Source organism: Exophiala xenobiotica (genome assembly GCF_000835505.1).
Source record: "Exophiala xenobiotica strain CBS 118157 unplaced genomic scaffold supercont1.6, whole genome shotgun sequence".
Taxonomy (NCBI): domain Eukaryota; kingdom Fungi; phylum Ascomycota; class Eurotiomycetes; order Chaetothyriales; family Herpotrichiellaceae; genus Exophiala; species Exophiala xenobiotica.
The window spans coordinates 1,048,725-1,063,627 of NW_013562489.1; the positions used below are offsets into that span (position 1 = coordinate 1,048,725).

At 52.8% G+C, this 14,903-nt stretch overlaps 6 protein-coding genes across 6 annotated transcripts; 3 read left to right on the forward strand and 3 right to left on the reverse strand.

The window, feature by feature from the left end:
- Positions 1-160: 160 nt before the first annotated feature.
- PV05_09686 (uncharacterized protein) lies at positions 161-2,243 on the reverse strand. Its single transcript, XM_013456039.1, has 2 exons — positions 1,201-2,243; positions 161-1,034 (listed from the first exon to the last, which is right to left on the reverse strand). Exons 1-2 carry the CDS (start codon positions 2,048-2,050, stop codon positions 322-324), a joined length of 1,563 nt encoding a protein of 520 aa, XP_013311493.1. The 5' UTR covers positions 2,051-2,243; the 3' UTR covers positions 161-321.
- A 523-nt stretch (positions 2,244-2,766) lies between these two features.
- PV05_09687 (uncharacterized protein) lies at positions 2,767-4,510 on the reverse strand (the record flags this gene model as incomplete). The annotated part of the gene is made up of 2 exons (XM_013456040.1): positions 2,767-4,254; positions 4,307-4,510. The coding sequence occupies 2 exons, from the start codon at positions 4,508-4,510 to the stop codon at positions 2,767-2,769; spliced, it is 1,692 nt and encodes a 563-aa protein (XP_013311494.1).
- Positions 4,511-4,991: 481 nt separating this feature from the next.
- On the reverse strand, positions 4,992-6,727 carry PV05_09688 (uncharacterized protein; the record flags this gene model as incomplete). The annotated part of the gene is made up of 2 exons (XM_013456041.1): positions 4,992-6,464; positions 6,515-6,727. 2 exons carry the CDS (start codon positions 6,725-6,727, stop codon positions 4,992-4,994), a joined length of 1,686 nt encoding a protein of 561 aa, XP_013311495.1.
- A 249-nt stretch (positions 6,728-6,976) lies between these two features.
- PV05_09689 (uncharacterized protein) lies at positions 6,977-8,120 on the forward strand. The gene has a single exon (XM_013456042.1). The coding sequence runs from the start codon at positions 7,107-7,109 to the stop codon at positions 7,731-7,733; it is 627 nt and encodes a 208-aa protein (XP_013311496.1). The 5' UTR covers positions 6,977-7,106; the 3' UTR covers positions 7,734-8,120.
- Positions 8,121-8,734: 614 nt separating this feature from the next.
- Positions 8,735-10,544, forward strand: PV05_09690 (uncharacterized protein). The gene is made up of 3 exons (XM_013456043.1): positions 8,735-9,207; positions 9,289-9,534; positions 9,591-10,544. The coding sequence occupies exons 1-3, from the start codon at positions 8,910-8,912 to the stop codon at positions 10,304-10,306; spliced, it is 1,260 nt and encodes a 419-aa protein (XP_013311497.1). The 5' UTR covers positions 8,735-8,909; the 3' UTR covers positions 10,307-10,544.
- Positions 10,545-11,213: 669 nt separating this feature from the next.
- PV05_09691 (uncharacterized protein) lies at positions 11,214-13,159 on the forward strand. Its single transcript, XM_013456044.1, has 3 exons — positions 11,214-11,618; positions 11,842-12,736; positions 12,841-13,159. The coding sequence occupies exons 1-3, from the start codon at positions 11,257-11,259 to the stop codon at positions 12,901-12,903; spliced, it is 1,320 nt and encodes a 439-aa protein (XP_013311498.1). The 5' UTR covers positions 11,214-11,256; the 3' UTR covers positions 12,904-13,159.
- Positions 13,160-14,903: the final 1,744 nt, after the last annotated feature.

Here is a 14,903-nt window from a genome sequence, read left to right on the forward strand (position 1 = left end):
CGCCCTATGAACGGGGCAAGGTCTCTCAATGCGGCAAGCAGCTCGCCGCTTGACGGAGATAGATTTGTTACCCTTAGGTCCTCAGCAACGTGAAGGGAATTCGACAAGACCATTGAACACACACTTCTCCACATGCTTTGAAACAGCTTTGTTGCCTTTTGTAGCAATGCAGAATCGCAGATGCTCTGTCTGAGGTGCCCCCAAGGTCTCCGAAAAGATGTACCTAGGCATATATCACTCTACAACCACAAAGCCGAGCCGCGAGAAGTAAGTTAGTACACCCTATAAGGTGGACTATTCCTTGTCGAGGAATGTCCAGCACTACAACATGGCCTTGGGCATCTGCTTCATCGCCTGCCTCACACCGAGGTCCGCCAAAATCTCCTCGGTCCCTCCTAGAATGGCATCAAACTTATACGTGCGATGGAACTGCTCCACCACACGTCCCATACCGGTCTGTGTGATGCCGCGCCCACCAAAGATATTGACCGCATCATCGGCGACATCGTGCGCACACCTCGTGGCGTAGCTCTTCAGCAACCCGATCGGCCCGCCGAGCAATTTGCTCTGCTGGGCGTAATCCATCTGGCACATCTGGAACGTGATGCTCTCCAACCAATTCTGGCACGCCTCGGTCAACGAGATCATCTTGGCCAGTTTCTGGCGCATCACGGGCTGGCTGATCAACGGCTTCCCAAACACGATGCGCTGGTGCGTCCACTTCAAGCATTCCTCGACGATGGTGCGCATCCACCGGATCACGCCGCACGCCATGGCCCAGCGCTCGTGGTTGAAGTTGCTCATAATCACGATGAACCCGTTATGTTCCTTGCCCAGGAGGTGGTTCACGGGAACCTTGACGTTGTCGAATTGGATGAACGTCGTCGCCGCCGCGGTCGAGTACGACGTCTTGATCCGCTTGGTCTCTACGTTGTCGTCTCGCGGCACGAGGATGACCGAGAAGCCCTTTTCCGTCTTGCACCCGGTCACGAAATAGTCTGCGAACATGCCGTTTGTGATCCATTTTTTCGTTCCTGTTTACCGGCCGTACGTAGCCATCGTCAGCCTGGTGGCCCAAAATCCAAGTCAATGCTCACCGACCCCGGCTATCTCAGCAATAGCACGACGGCACGACGGCACGACAGCAACGTCGAGGTGGTGACGATTGCCATGGCATAAAACAGGTACTAAGGGACTCACCGTTGATGATATAATGCTTCCCATCCTCGCTCTTCCTCGCCGTCGTCCGAATTCCAGCGACATCACTTCCGGCAAATGCCTCAGTAATCGCCAAACACATAAACTTCTTCCCGCTCAAACACTCGTGCGTCACCTTATCCCTCAGCGCGGAGTCATTAGCCCACTGCCTCACCGCGGTCAAAGAGATCATCATCCCCGCCATATTCCCGTCCTGGAACCCGCGCGCGACCGCACGACTGAGTTCCTGCGCGATGATCAGATCGTGGAAATAATCAAACTCCTCGCCCTTGACGGCCCCGCCCATCAACTCGCGCCCGTACAAATGCTTCCCGGGCCCCAGGCGCATGGACAACAAATTGTTGGCCGCCATCTTGTCGACGAGCTCTTGACTTATATACGTCCCGTCGAGCTCTTTCTGCTGCGCCTCCGGATACACGTCGCGATCGACAAACTCCCGCACCGCCCTTTGCAACCGGCGATGCGACTCGTTATAGTATGGGCTCTTAAACACCGGCGCCAGCCACAAGGGTTCTGCGTAGGGGACGGTAGACAAATCGCCCGGTTGCGGGTCTACCACCTCAGACTTCTCGCCTTCGATCGTGCCGATGCACAGGTTCGCATATCTCTGCAGGACTTCGTGGCGGTGGAGGTTGTAGAAGGCCTGCGTGGCGTCTTGCCCGGCGATTTGCTGTAGCACGACATTGCCACCGGGATGTGCGTCGAGGAAGTCTGTTAGGTCGTAGACTTTGTGGTCGATGATGCACCAGAGGCTATCTTCTGTGTTGTTTTTGGCGACTTCATCTCGGGTGAGCTTTTGGGACGTCGTTTGGGATGTCTTTTGCGGCGCCATTCTTGCCCACTGTGTCTGTCTGAGATCGGTTACGAGAGGCTGAATGCGGAGGAAGTAGCGAGTAGGGAAGAACGAATGGAGCCAGGAAACGGGGGGATCAGTCAAGAATCAAGCAGCAGATCAAACAACGGATCAGATATCAGGAAGAGCTCATTATACACAACGTCCAGACGGCTCCCGATGGGCGTCTGTGGTTATTATGACATTACTTATCGGATGTCAGGACTTGGGGGATTTGTCGTTCAGGTCAATCGATTGAACCGAGGTCCAACACGGGTCCAACAAACACCTTAACCATTCATCATCCGTGTCCTGCACCCAATCCACCCCAGTAAAAACCTGGAGATTACCAATGGCTCAACAGGCCAGTCAGCCGGATCCTCTGCGCCTCGATTGGTAGAGAGATCTGGATCTCTGGATCTCTCTGGTGAGCCCACACCAGGCGATTCACGGGCATCTCTCGGGCATTACCCTTACCTACCTAGGTACAGTCCGTCCCCTGCGTCCAGATGGCGACGCCCAATAGACCCCGATGCCCCTCGGCATTGGAGGAAGAAATGAGAACAAGATACAAAGAAAGGGTCCGACCATTACATGGCACTTCATCTAGACATGAGACAGGCTTGAATAGAAGTATTTGTGCTTCGTAACCCCATGTTCAGTCTACAGCATTGATCTGATCCTCCTCAAAATTTCATCTAGGCTATTGAGGGCTGCTATACCTTTTTAGATCTCCGTCGCTCGTTCACCACATCAACTAACTCAGTCGTAGGCTGTATATATGGAATTATGCTATTTCGGACCATAGTCCTCTGTTCGAAAGCATATGCCAACCCAATCAACAGCTCTTCACTAAAATGAGGCCCCATGAAGCTGATACCGAAGGGAATATTCGGTGCCGTAGCATTGAGAGTGCCAAACCCGTTGACGAGGACAGTCGTGTTCGGTGGGTATGCGCCTAAGGGCACGGTGACCACGGGGGAACCGATCAGGGCCGGAAAATTCGGCGAAAACTCTGTGGGCAACACCAGGGCATCCAGAGAATAATTGCGAAGGGCCCCTGTAACACCCAGTGGACCTGCGAGGTAGGTGTTCATGGTATAATTCGACCAGAATTCCGGTGAAGTATTGCCGAAACCCAGCTCCAAAGCACCATCCCAGACCAAAGTGTCTCTCTCAGGCCAGTCTTCGAGGGGGAAAGCATGAGTGAAGTTGCGTACATCGGCCAGAGAGTGGACATTGTTCGGGTTGTAGGATAGTTGAGACAGATACTCCTTGGGCAGGTCACTAATGAAATCCGCTTCAAGGACAATATTGCTGTAATTGCCCTCATTCAGAGCTTCATAGCCGGTGAAATTGGTGTTATCCACAATTATGGCGCCAGCAGCTCGCAAGATGTCAAGAGCTGCATTGAACACCGGAACAATAGGTGCCGCTCGATCGTATGACAGGTCGATCAGATTTCGAGGAACACCAATGCGCTTGCCCCGCAGAGCAGAGAAATTGCAAGCGGCCACATAATCTGGTATCGTGTCGAAAGGGATGGCGTCCGTGTAATTGTCGTACGGCGACTTTCCAGCGATGGCCGAAAGAAGATATGCTGCATCTTTCACAGTCCGTGCCATCGGCCCAACTGTATCTTGATGCTCAGAAATAGGGATGACCAGATCTCTTGCAGTCAGCCCGACGGTTGGTTTGATACCCACAAGGTTATTGACGTCGGAGGGCGACAAGATGGAACCATCCGTTTCTGTACCCAGAGCTGCAAGCGCGAGACCCAAAGCGCTCGACACACCGCTACCAGAAGACGACCCTGAAGGGTCTTGACCCGGGTAATAGGCACCCTGGGTCTGTCCTCCGATGGCGGACCAACCATTGCTCGTGTTATCGCTTCGGTAATTGGCCCATTGGGACAGATTAGTCTTACCAAGAATCACCGCCCCGGCTTGTCGAAGTTTAGCGGCCATGGTACTGTCTCTAGGCACCTTCGCTCCTGCGAGGGCATAGGAGCCGGCCGTGTTGTCCATTTTGTCGGCCGTCGCAATGTTGTTCTTGATCAGAATGGGAATACCATGCAGAGGTCCCATGACAGTGCCATTGGCACGCTGCGCATCAAGCTGGGCGGCAATAGACAGAGCATCCGGGTTAAGCTCAGTCACCATGTGCAACGTCGAGTTGACCTCCATGATACGGGCGGTATATGCCTGAAGAAAAGTGGTGAGTAGTCGTGGGACGCATTGGTGTATAGAAGCGCACCTTTACGAGGTCCACACTCGTGAACAGACCTGACTCCAAGCCAACAGCGAGGTCCTCCGTTGTTGCCTCTATCAACGGCGGGAACGGCTTTCCATTGATCGCAGTACTCTGATTGAAGCATGATAGACTTACCACCAGATTGGCCAGAGAAAGCCAGGTCAAGATCAATGCAAACAGTCGGAAGGAAGATGATGACGCCGCCATGGTGTTCGGTGTGGATAGAGGTTCTGAGGTAGACAACCGGACTCTTCATCGACTATTCCACGATATATAGGTCACTTCAGAGCGACACCTGATAGTATCCATGCAGCTGGCCGATGTTCATGACGCTCGATAGGTGGTTGTTGGTCGATAAGCCAAAAACTCCATGGGCGGCGGGCCCCGTTTCCCCAGTGCATAGGCAATGCTGATTGCACAGTTGCTTCCAATGTTCCTGCGTGACCAGGATGCGATTGATGAGACTGGCATTAGTGCGGAGACAGGGCTACATGTGCCCCACTAAAAGTGGACAATGTCATATCGAGCTTCTTGTTTAGGCAGCTCAAAAATGTCGACTAGCATGAAAGTCGAGGCGGGATGTAATAAAGCATATCACTCTCTGGCCAATGCCTGGCTCAGTAGTGCAGTTGAGATGGCAGTGTTCGGTCGGAAAGGTTGGACGACTTTCGTCTGGAACGATGTGGTCCTACTTTGGAACTGCCTTCCTTTTTGACACGAATCTTTTGATCTCTCGCAGGAGCCCGACAAGGAGAGGTACTCCAATGGGACCGAGCAGAGGCAGATAAACAGCAACCTTGTGTTCGTCGGGAAAGTAGACCTGTCCCACCATAGACTTGTCGAAGAAAGCTTTTTCGCTGTCTCGGTAGGCAACCTTGGCGTGAGAGAGGGCGGCATTCCATCTGCTGTCCTGAAAAGCGTGGCAACATGTGGTCAGATTGCCAATCGTGTCGTCGACTAATTGTGCAACGTTCCTTGGGATTGGAATGTTGCTAAGCCGCTGCGCTAATCTGGATAGTGAACCCAAGCTGGACGCAGCCTTCAGGTAGAGAGTAAGTGCAGAGAAGCGCTTATAAGCGTCGAGACGAAGCTGAAGAGGCAGAGCATTCGTCGCTCCATCCGGGAGTGAGACACCTAGCAATGACAGAAGTTGCGAAGAGAACGTCTGGAATGGTTGCTGCAAGATATCCTTGGGCAGGTGTTCCGGCAATACCACCGTGCCAGAGACGGCATCGGCCTGCATTGGCGGATTAAGGATCTGGATACCACCCCATTGGGGAATCAACCAAGATGTGCCCTCGACCTTATCGATGGTGAGTGGACTCTGGTCGATGGAGGGCACATACAGGATGAAATTCAGCGTGGGCCCTTCTCCGATAGAAGGAGCAAGTGGCCACTCTGCAGCATTCACGAATGCCGTCAGGTCTTGCTCTTGCAGGAATGTACCATTGCGTCCTTCGAGGAGAACAGGCTGGACCGCTGGAGAAAATGCCGAGTAGAGCTGAACCTGAGTCGTGACATCGATTTGTGCCGTATCGGACAGTGCTTGTACCAAAGGATAGACGTTATCTTTCAGTGCTTCCTGAACATCCCAGCTAGATGGGGACCCGCTGGCCGTGAAAAGGGAGAAAGTCAAGTGAAACTCGGGGGATGACTTGTAGGCACGACTGATTCGCTTTTCAATGCTGGTGACCTGGTCGAATGGCTGCGATTTCAGGAAAGCCTGCGCATAATTCGAGTGGCTCGCGAGAGACACAACTTGAAGAGCTGCTGCAATCTGCTCGTCCTTGAAGAGATCTTGTAGGATGTTTGCCAGTTGCTTGGGCATGTTGCTTCCTGACCCACGTACAGTAGCTGTGGCAGTGACTACGTCCAACTTGAACTCGAAAGTGTCTGGAGCTGGCTCCAGTATGATCTTCAGGGCTGGATCTCCGAGAACTGGATCTGTAGGATCTCCACCACAGCCCGGACGGTCTCCTTCTTGGCCGTCTCTTTTGGTGCTCGACAAGCGACTGACGAGGTGTAGTCTCTGGTGCAGGGTTGGGTATTCGTTGAGGTCGTCGAGGACTTGTTGCGTGTCGCGCACCAGGCGCTCCGCGTCGGAGCATGGGAAGCCAGACGGCTGAATCCAGATGTGCAAGGGGATAGCGGCAGGAATATTCTACGAGCGAGAGTTAGCTGCAGACTGAAGGAACGTCGGTCATTACGCACGAAACCCTCTGCCCAATTGACCATGTCTTGAAGCGGCAGATTGGCCCTGTATATTGACGTTGTCTGCCACCATGTGGGGAGTCCAAGTAGAAGTATGACTGCCCAGAAAGATATCACGATCTTCGTTCTCAAGGTCACAGCTTCTGGCTTCTCAGGCGGAGGCTGCTTTCTGGTAGCAACCGCATCAGGAGGCGGAGCGCTCGATGTCTCCATAGCTGCAGTTCTTTCGGAGGAGCAACGGGGAGCTGGCGACTAGCGGCGTATCATATCTGAATTCTGAAAGACTATGTACACCCGTAGATGGAAGTATAGAACGATAATGAGACTCGCTTCTGCGAGGTTGAGGAAATGGTGGTCAATCGAACGACGAATTCGACCAAAAGTGTCGCCGGTGAAATTTGGAGAAACATCAACAGACAAAATGACATAAGCGAATTTTTATGTTCTTTGCTCCTTGACTGCTTCATGACGACCATCATCCATTTTCTTTCTACTTAAGGCGCCTCTTTTCCATTCAAATTGGACTGACATGGCTGTTTCCCTACTGGCTTGCATGTAACTGGCGTTCGGGGGGATTTCTGATTCAGGCAAGATGAACTCACGACGGCCTATCATCCTGCTTCAGAGCCCAAGCAGGGCTTCTACGGTCTATCACCGACCACTACTCGGCGTCAATCAAGTATCACCATTCCAGAGTCGACACTTTCTTGACTCTATACTATCCTCAGCTCTGGGCCCCTGCCCTCTACGTTCACTGTCACATACGAAGCTTCTACCATACTCACCTAGTGTGATCTTCAAAGCTGTGTCGGATGTGTCTGGCTACCCAACATTTCTACCATTCACCATCTCATCAAATGTGACCTCGAGAGATCCAGCAGGCTACCCAACCCGCGCCAGATTAAAAGTCGGCTATGCAAAATTCGGATTGGAGGAGGACTGGGACAGCATCGTCCGCTGCGACCCCGAAAAGGGGCTTGTGGAGGCACGAAGCAGTGAAGAGAACAGCGATGGTCTGTTTGAAGTCCTGAGCACGAAATGGCAGATCTCGCACTCGGACAGGGGATCCCCAGACCATGCGTCGGTGAAATTGGATGTCAATGTCAAGTTCCGGAATCCAGTTTATGATCAGATGTTTGCCCAGGTTGAGGAAAAGGTTGCGAGCACAATGATCTCGGCGTTTGAGAAAAGAGTCGAAGAACTCAACAGAGGGCGGTAGCTTTCAGACACGAGAGCAAGCCCGTCTCGAGACCATCACTTTAAAGCTCCGGGCCGATGTCCATCGTGAATATGCTTTCGTCGCCAGTCTCTGCTCAACTTGACCTGCTGTCCAGGAGCTATAGGCAGTCCGCACCGTTAAACCCGAAGCACGTTCTGCTCCATTCTCGGGCTGGTGGCTACTCCGATGCTGAAGAACATGTCTGGGATGATTTCCGTATCCCTTGACGGCAAGGATGCGGTGTGAAGCAAAAAGATCTAGATCAAGGAGATCTCTAAGTCGGATTTGGGATAGCAGTCCTGACTATTGTATATATGTTCCATTGAAGAACAATGTCAACTCGCCTGAGTCCAAACACCGGTCTCAGCGTTTAAAAATCAGGGATCCCAAGTATTGTATATCTGAAGTTGAGGCGTTTCTCATGCGCATCACAGCATTATCACAGTAGCATCGCTTCGCTTGATCAATATTGCATGTCGCCGGCGGTTCGCTCACGAACGACAACTGTCGCAGTAGTGAAAGAGAAATTTGTTCAGGTGCCAACTCCGTGATATCCGAAGCCTCCGTTTCTGTGTAGGGGGTTAGCTTCATGTATGTTCAGGAGCTACGAAGCACTCCATAGTCCACATGTAGTGTCAATGTCGATCTTCAACAGCCTTCGATCTCGAATTTCGGTGATGTCCCCAGACCATCACCCACTAAGCTGGAACATGAGAGGATGATGGGCCTGTTGTCGGTCTTCCTAGCGTCGAGTAGCACGAGAAGTCTCCCACCACTCAGCTTCTCCAACGACCATTATCACACCCTGCCACCAACCTGCCACCAATCACTCTACCTCACACCAACCTCGTGAAGCTCTGCTAACTGGGCAGGCCAGCTTCTCTAACCGCCCGGGAAGATGCAAGCCCATGCACAACGCAGCAAGCCATGCACCCATGAGGTCTCCGCCATGCAAAACTGCGTCGGCACGAGGGGGGATGTGCCGCTGCTGATGCCACACTCGTTGCTGTCCCACTCACCAGTGTCACCTTTGTCGCCCTCCGCTGGCCTTAAAATTGGACTGAAATAACAAGCCGCGAGAATCCCGTCCATTCGAATCCAACCTGTGTCTGCCTGTGCGGTCGCGTTGTGGTTGATCGTTTCATATGTCGCTGCGCTCACCGTCAGTGTCATGCTATGGCCTTTTGGCATGACCGCCATGCGACCGCCCCTTCACCTTCGGCCCTCCATCTCACCCTCCTCTGCCTGCTGATCGTCTTCCTTCGTCTGACTTCCGCCCTCCAATACGTCGCAGGGTCGCCTTGCGAATCAGTCTGCGCCGACGCAGGTACCCTCAACGAAGATGTGGTCTGCCTCGATGCAGATTACCAAGCCCTACCGCAAGGTCGAGCATACCAGAAATGCGTGGCATGTCAATTGAATAGCACAGCCGTGGACACGAGTAAGAATGAGACCGATGTGGGATGGGGATTATGTATGCTACCGACTCTCTCCTATTTACTTCGTACACATGCTACAATCTGGGGGCAATCAAAGTGCTGAACCAATGTTCCAGTGGCCTTCCGCTACGCCCTCGCAGGGTGCATGTTTGCCTGGCCAGAGGCGCATATCTCCATCAGCAGTCCTTGTCAAGTCAGCTGCGCTGCGCTCAACGCGTCCATCGACTATCAAATCACGAATGATACGTCTACTGCCAGACCCGGAGAGGCATTCTGCAACGTAGGGACTTTCGACAGCACAACCATCAACCGATGTGCTTTCTGCTATAGCTTTATTCCGCAGCAGTTGTTCCTCGCGAATTGTAAGGCCTTGACGGTGTTCCCATTAGGGCTCTTTTGTGTGACTGACGCATCACAGTCCTGCAAGCACTACATATCTCCTGTGTCCAACCACCCATTTCGGGCAAGCCATTCTTTCCCATTGCTGCCGCCATCTTCAATGAGACGCTCATTGCAGGCCCTGCCGCGACATCGAACAACACCGGCTCAGGCTCCGGACTGCATGGCTGGCAACTGGCCGTCGCTATCGCATTACCCATTGTAGGCGGGATCTTACTCTTCGGAAGCGCATGCTGGTGCTGCTTCGTATTCACACGAAAGAGGCGGCAGCGCATGGCTGAGACCGGACGTATGAGCCGCATTCACGAAGCCAACGTCGATGGCATGTATAGTCCCGTGTCTGGCAAGGGCGTGGAAGTATGGGGCCAAGTTCAACCACCGACCGAAATGCACGCGATCAGCCCGACGTATTTGCAAGCCAAACATCCAAGTCCAGGAATGGCGCAAGGTCGATGGAGTCACCTCCAACCTCAAGCGGAAGGATCCGATCAGGGCACACCGCTAAGGAACAGCTTCCAACGCGAAGACGTAGGTCCTGGGACCGGTCAGGTCCAGGATCCCAATCTTCATGAACAGTATTTTGGTGTCGACGACGATCCCGAGCCGGACGCTTATCACGCCTTATCGGGACCAAGTGATGGACAACATCAGTATCACCAGCCAGAAGCCATAGGCGTGGCACATGGGCAGCCCCATGTGCATGTGCAGGACTACGAGAGAGGCCATTTCATATGATGCCGGTCAAGCTTCAATCGTGGAGAGCGGGAGGAATGGACGAATGATGACCTGACGCCCCCTCTGGTGTTCTTGTGTCTGTCTGTTGAACTCTGCCAGCAGACAAGGATAGACATTTTGCTAAGATGAGAAGAAGTTGTGCAATCCGACTTGTAGATGTGGCTCGATCACAAGCTCCCATCAGACATGAGGTCTGATAGCTGTAATGAGTGTAGTATTATAGGCGTTTGGCAGTCCTTTTTTGAACAAAAAGGCTGCATGCAGGGCACAGGCGTACTAGTATCGCAATACGAACCTCGTTCGCATCTTCCGAAACGTGGCCAAGTTCGAGACCGAGATGAGCTGTTGCCATTGCGTCGACCGGGTAGGATACGAAGCAGGTTGTGTTGCCTTACTACGAGTACGATAGAGCTGCCCATCTGCGAATATTGTGTGGTGTGTGGTACCTACCGTAGGTCAGGTAGTGATGAAATCAATGACGGTGACAAGGCTGATCAAGGCCCAGTCATTTGGCGCTTGTCGAGTCATAACTGCGATACTCGTAACTGTGCGTGAGCTGTTTTTCTTGATGGAGAAACATCTCCGCTTCTCGTACCTGACTTCCTGAAGCTCGGCATCGATCGACAGGATTTTGTCTCGGAAGAGTAAAGGCCCATGGCCTGACATGCAACGCACCATGTCGAAAGAGTGAAACCCAAAGGGACGGGATTTCGACATCGCGGATCACACCACCTTCAGATCCCATTCTCCCCTAACGTCGGTCGTCTCGCCTGCAAGCCTCGGGTCGTGAGGTAATGTACTATCCAGCCTCGTCATGACTCACGACGTGGGATATCGGCCGCTGTCATGAAAAGGCGAATGAAACACCGCAGAAAAGATTGAAATTTGTGTTCGTCGACTGGAGGTTAAAGGACGTTGCAGTTACAGCAGCTCCGGCGCCCTGGACGTCTATGGCGAAACTCGAAATTGAAGCTCTGCAGCCGGGCTCGAATATAAGCTCGACAACGTCGGAAGGAGTTTCACAAAGAATCAAGGTCCTGGTGACTGGTGGTCTGGGTTTCGTGGGGTCGGCTATTGTTCGAGCATTGCAGGAGCAGCACCCAGAGTGGGTGGTATGCATTCTAGATGCAGCCGAAGATCCCAGAGGTTTGCCGGAATACCAAGATGACGACTATGGGCTGCTCAGAGGATGCTCATATGAGCACGTCCAGGCAGACATCACAAACCAGATGGATGTGATGGAGGCACTCGAGCGGATAAAGCCTGATGCTGTTGTGCATTCGGCAGGCATGGTTCCGCCTTTGAGCGAAAGGTAGGTCCCTTTCGTTCTGTTTTCTCAACTTGTCCGAGCACGTCCGTAACCGCCGCGCTTGAAGACAATCACGATTGATCTCTCCTGATGAAACTATCACCTTCGAGAGTCACATCTTCGGGGTAGCTGTATTATTGGTTCTGCACGAAAGCCCCCTCCGTCTCTGCACCATGCTACCCTCTTCGGTTGCATTCAAGATCGCAAACTCACCTTGCCTTGCCAGATACTCACGTCGTATCGAAGCACTGGTAAGGAAGACCAATGTCACCGGCACGCAACATGTGGTAGGAGCAGCGAAACAGACCGGTTGCAGAGCCCTGGTTTATACGAGTAGTTGCTGCGCTGTAGTAGATGACATGAGCATGTCATATCCGAATATTGACGAGAGGTGGCCTGTGGCCGACAAGAGCTCCATCTATGGCGAGAGCAAGGTCGAAGCAGAAAGGATTGTGATTGCAGCAAACACCAATCGTGAGCAGGCCCAGGAGTCCGCAGGTGACGACCCCACCGAGAAGAGTCTTCACCCTCGCCCCCAACGTCCGATGCTCACCTGCGTCTTGAGGCCATCTGTTATCTTCGGAGAAGGAGACAATCAGCTGATACCTTCCATTCACGCCTGTATCGCGAAAGGGGAATCTCGGTTCATCATTGGAGATGGCTGTAATCTCTGGGATACGACGTATGTTGGAAACGTAGCTGATGCTCATGTGCTCGCCCTGGAAAACCTGTTGAGTATCCGGGCAAAGCGGAACCCAGTCGACGCCGACGAGAAGGATGTTGTCGAAAGTGCTCGCCTCGGGGCCGGAAGCGCGGCAGGAGAGACGTTCTTCATTCAAAACAACGAGCCCATCTCGTTCCGAGAATTTAGCCTTGCAGTATGGAAAGAGTTTGGACACTACCCGCCTTGGTTGGAAATTCGAATTCCAGAAGGACTGGGGTGGGCCCTGGGTCTGGTCGCGGAACTTTTCACGCGAATTTCCGGCCGGCCATTGACCCTGTCCCGCGGTAGCGTGATGGATGCGGCGGCCATGCGTTATGCGACGGGGAACAAAGCCAGCAGGATTCTCGGCTATCGCCCACGAATAGGGCTAGAAGTGGGCATCAAGACAAGTTGCCAAGTGAGTGATGTGTTCTCTGCCGACTTCTAGCGTTTCGCAAGGAGTTCTCGTTACTCGGTAGCGGATTTGTGAGCATGTGTGCTAACAGATGCAACGTCAATCAGGACTATGCGCGACGCTTGCAACGACGTCAGGAACGAGCAGACGTGTGTCGAGAGCAGACGTGAAGATATGGCAACTTCTCGGAGATTATCGCCACATCAGACTGATCAGGTGCCTGTCGAATGAGGTCAACTATCCTGCTCAAGAACAAGCCAACTCGTGCTACCCCATTGGTGTCGTGTTTGCCCCTTGACACCGTTAGGACGCCAGCTCGGGATGGAAGCGATAGTACCTGCCTTCTAGAAGCAAGCGAAGGTGCGCAGCGACGACCCTCACGGCGCAACTCTTCTGCTTTAGGCATTTGGACCTAGATCGACGGCTATTTTTAAGTATAGCGGCAAGGTCAAGTGATGGGGAGCCTTGCCTTGCAAACCATGGTGGCACACTTAGCTATGACTTGTATCTCAGATGACGAATGTTGAAACGATGTCCTCGGGTCCTCCTCGAAGTTCCTGAGCAAGGCAGTAGGCGAAATGCATCAGATGTTGCTTTCAAGACGGACACCACTCAGACGAAACATGAAGGAGGTGCGTGGAGGAGCTATGGAGACGGCCATAATTCCGTGTGGACAGCCTCGACGAGTCCCCAACAGCAAGAGAAGCCTTCCCGAAATCCATGGAAGCCGTCATACCATGGCGACAGTAGTGATTATGTGGCTCAGTGGCTGATGGTGTTGAATGAGTGGTGGTGGAAGGAAGGTGAAAAAGATAGCAGGAGAGATGGTCGTCTCAAGTTAAGGGTTAGCGCTTTAGAAAATGACGTAGTCTGGTCTTGGCTGCTTTATCATTGGCTGTCTGCGCATTTAGCGGCGCTTAGTCTAAACAGCGGGATTCCCCCTTTGTTCTCAATCTTCCATTTCTGACCCTCCACTGTTTTCTTCACCAAAACAAAGACCCCCTTGTCACGAAGCCGTTCGACGTGATCTTCCTGGTCTCCATCCCGTCAACTCTCGCCTCTTGCGACTAACTCTGTACGGCAAATCGATCTGGGCTCCTCCAAATCAGCGTTCGTCATCTGCCCTGGACCCATCTTACGACGACCTTTCCGCTCCTGCGGTACCATGGATCCATGGTCCTGGCAAACTATCACTAGCCAAGTATGGAGCCCATGAAGCCCTACGAGTCCTGGGCCGTGCCTTGTTTCTTGCGACTAAAGGGTACTGGTCTTGGCTTCCAGGCAAAATCACACACTTCTCCTTCGAAATGGATTCGGGCTTATTCAAGTCACTCCCTCGCGGCCGTTGACCAGGTCTTCAAGGACCAGCTCTAAGAACCTTTGCCATTCCGCCTCCCCGTCTGCTACAATAGCAGGCCCTTCCATGTACTCAGACATGCCAGGCTACCTCTTTCGGGCTCAGCTCCGTCTTTGTTCAGACATTCGAACAAGCTATTAGCCTTCGAGAAGGTCCCGCTGTCGCCTCACCAAGGCCGGTGTAGATCATGTCCATGATCGGCGAACGGGCGAACATTGGGCAGCGGTGACGCTTCACTGAATGGGCTTTTCCCTTGAAGTACTCTGTATCACACTACTTCAACCTCATTTTGCACTCTCAACCTTTCAGCCGGCTTTGACCATCTTTTTCTAGCGGGACATGGCTTCACCGGCCGCAGTTTCCTTTTCTATCCCGACTCGCCGACGCCGCCATTTGTGGCTGCTGGAAAGAGGGAAACGAATGGTCGAACTCTGAGGGGGTTCTTCCAATTCTCTGTTCGCTTAGAAATTGTCTTTTGTCTCTGAGATGGGTTTGCAGGCCTTGAGACACTATCATTCTCGGCGAGGCCCATTGGAGTTGGCTGCCGTGATGCTTGCTAGCCGCGGCTCGCGTGATCGTGACTGGTGGTTCTCCACCCTGGACCATGATCGCCGCTGCATTCTTCACAACGGCTGCACACCCTGTCCAAACTTCCATAGCCAACGAAGTTGTCCCTTCATGAGACTGTTCATGCACCTGCGAATAATGCCTGCTATACCTGGTCGTCTTGTGAGGCTAATGGGTTTCTACAAGCTCGACGGTCGAGCATCGAAACTCGTGATCTTGAAGTGCTGTACTCAGTCGCAAGCTAGG

Coding starts and splice junctions, on each gene's coding strand:
- PV05_09690 (XM_013456043.1), top strand. CDS start 8,910: ATGGCCTTTTGGCATGACCGCCATGCGACCGCCCCTTCACCTTCGGCC. Junction 9,208..9,288: donor CGATGTGGGATGGGGATTAT/GTATGCTACCGA, acceptor CCAATGTTCCAG/TGGCCTTCCGCTACGCCCTC. Junction 9,535..9,590: donor GCAGTTGTTCCTCGCGAATT/GTAAGGCCTTGA, acceptor GACGCATCACAG/TCCTGCAAGCACTACATATC.
- PV05_09689 (XM_013456042.1), top strand. CDS start 7,107: ATGAACTCACGACGGCCTATCATCCTGCTTCAGAGCCCAAGCAGGGCT.
- PV05_09691 (XM_013456044.1), top strand. CDS start 11,257: ATGGCGAAACTCGAAATTGAAGCTCTGCAGCCGGGCTCGAATATAAGC. Junction 11,619..11,841: donor GTTCCGCCTTTGAGCGAAAG/GTAGGTCCCTTT, acceptor TTGCCTTGCCAG/ATACTCACGTCGTATCGAAG. Junction 12,737..12,840: donor GCATCAAGACAAGTTGCCAA/GTGAGTGATGTG, acceptor AACGTCAATCAG/GACTATGCGCGACGCTTGCA.
- PV05_09686 (XM_013456039.1), bottom strand. CDS start 2,050: ATGGCGCCGCAAAAGACATCCCAAACGACGTCCCAAAAGCTCACCCGA. Junction 1,035..1,200: donor GAAGCATTATATCATCAACG/GTGAGTCCCTTA, acceptor GCCGGTAAACAG/GAACGAAAAAATGGATCACA.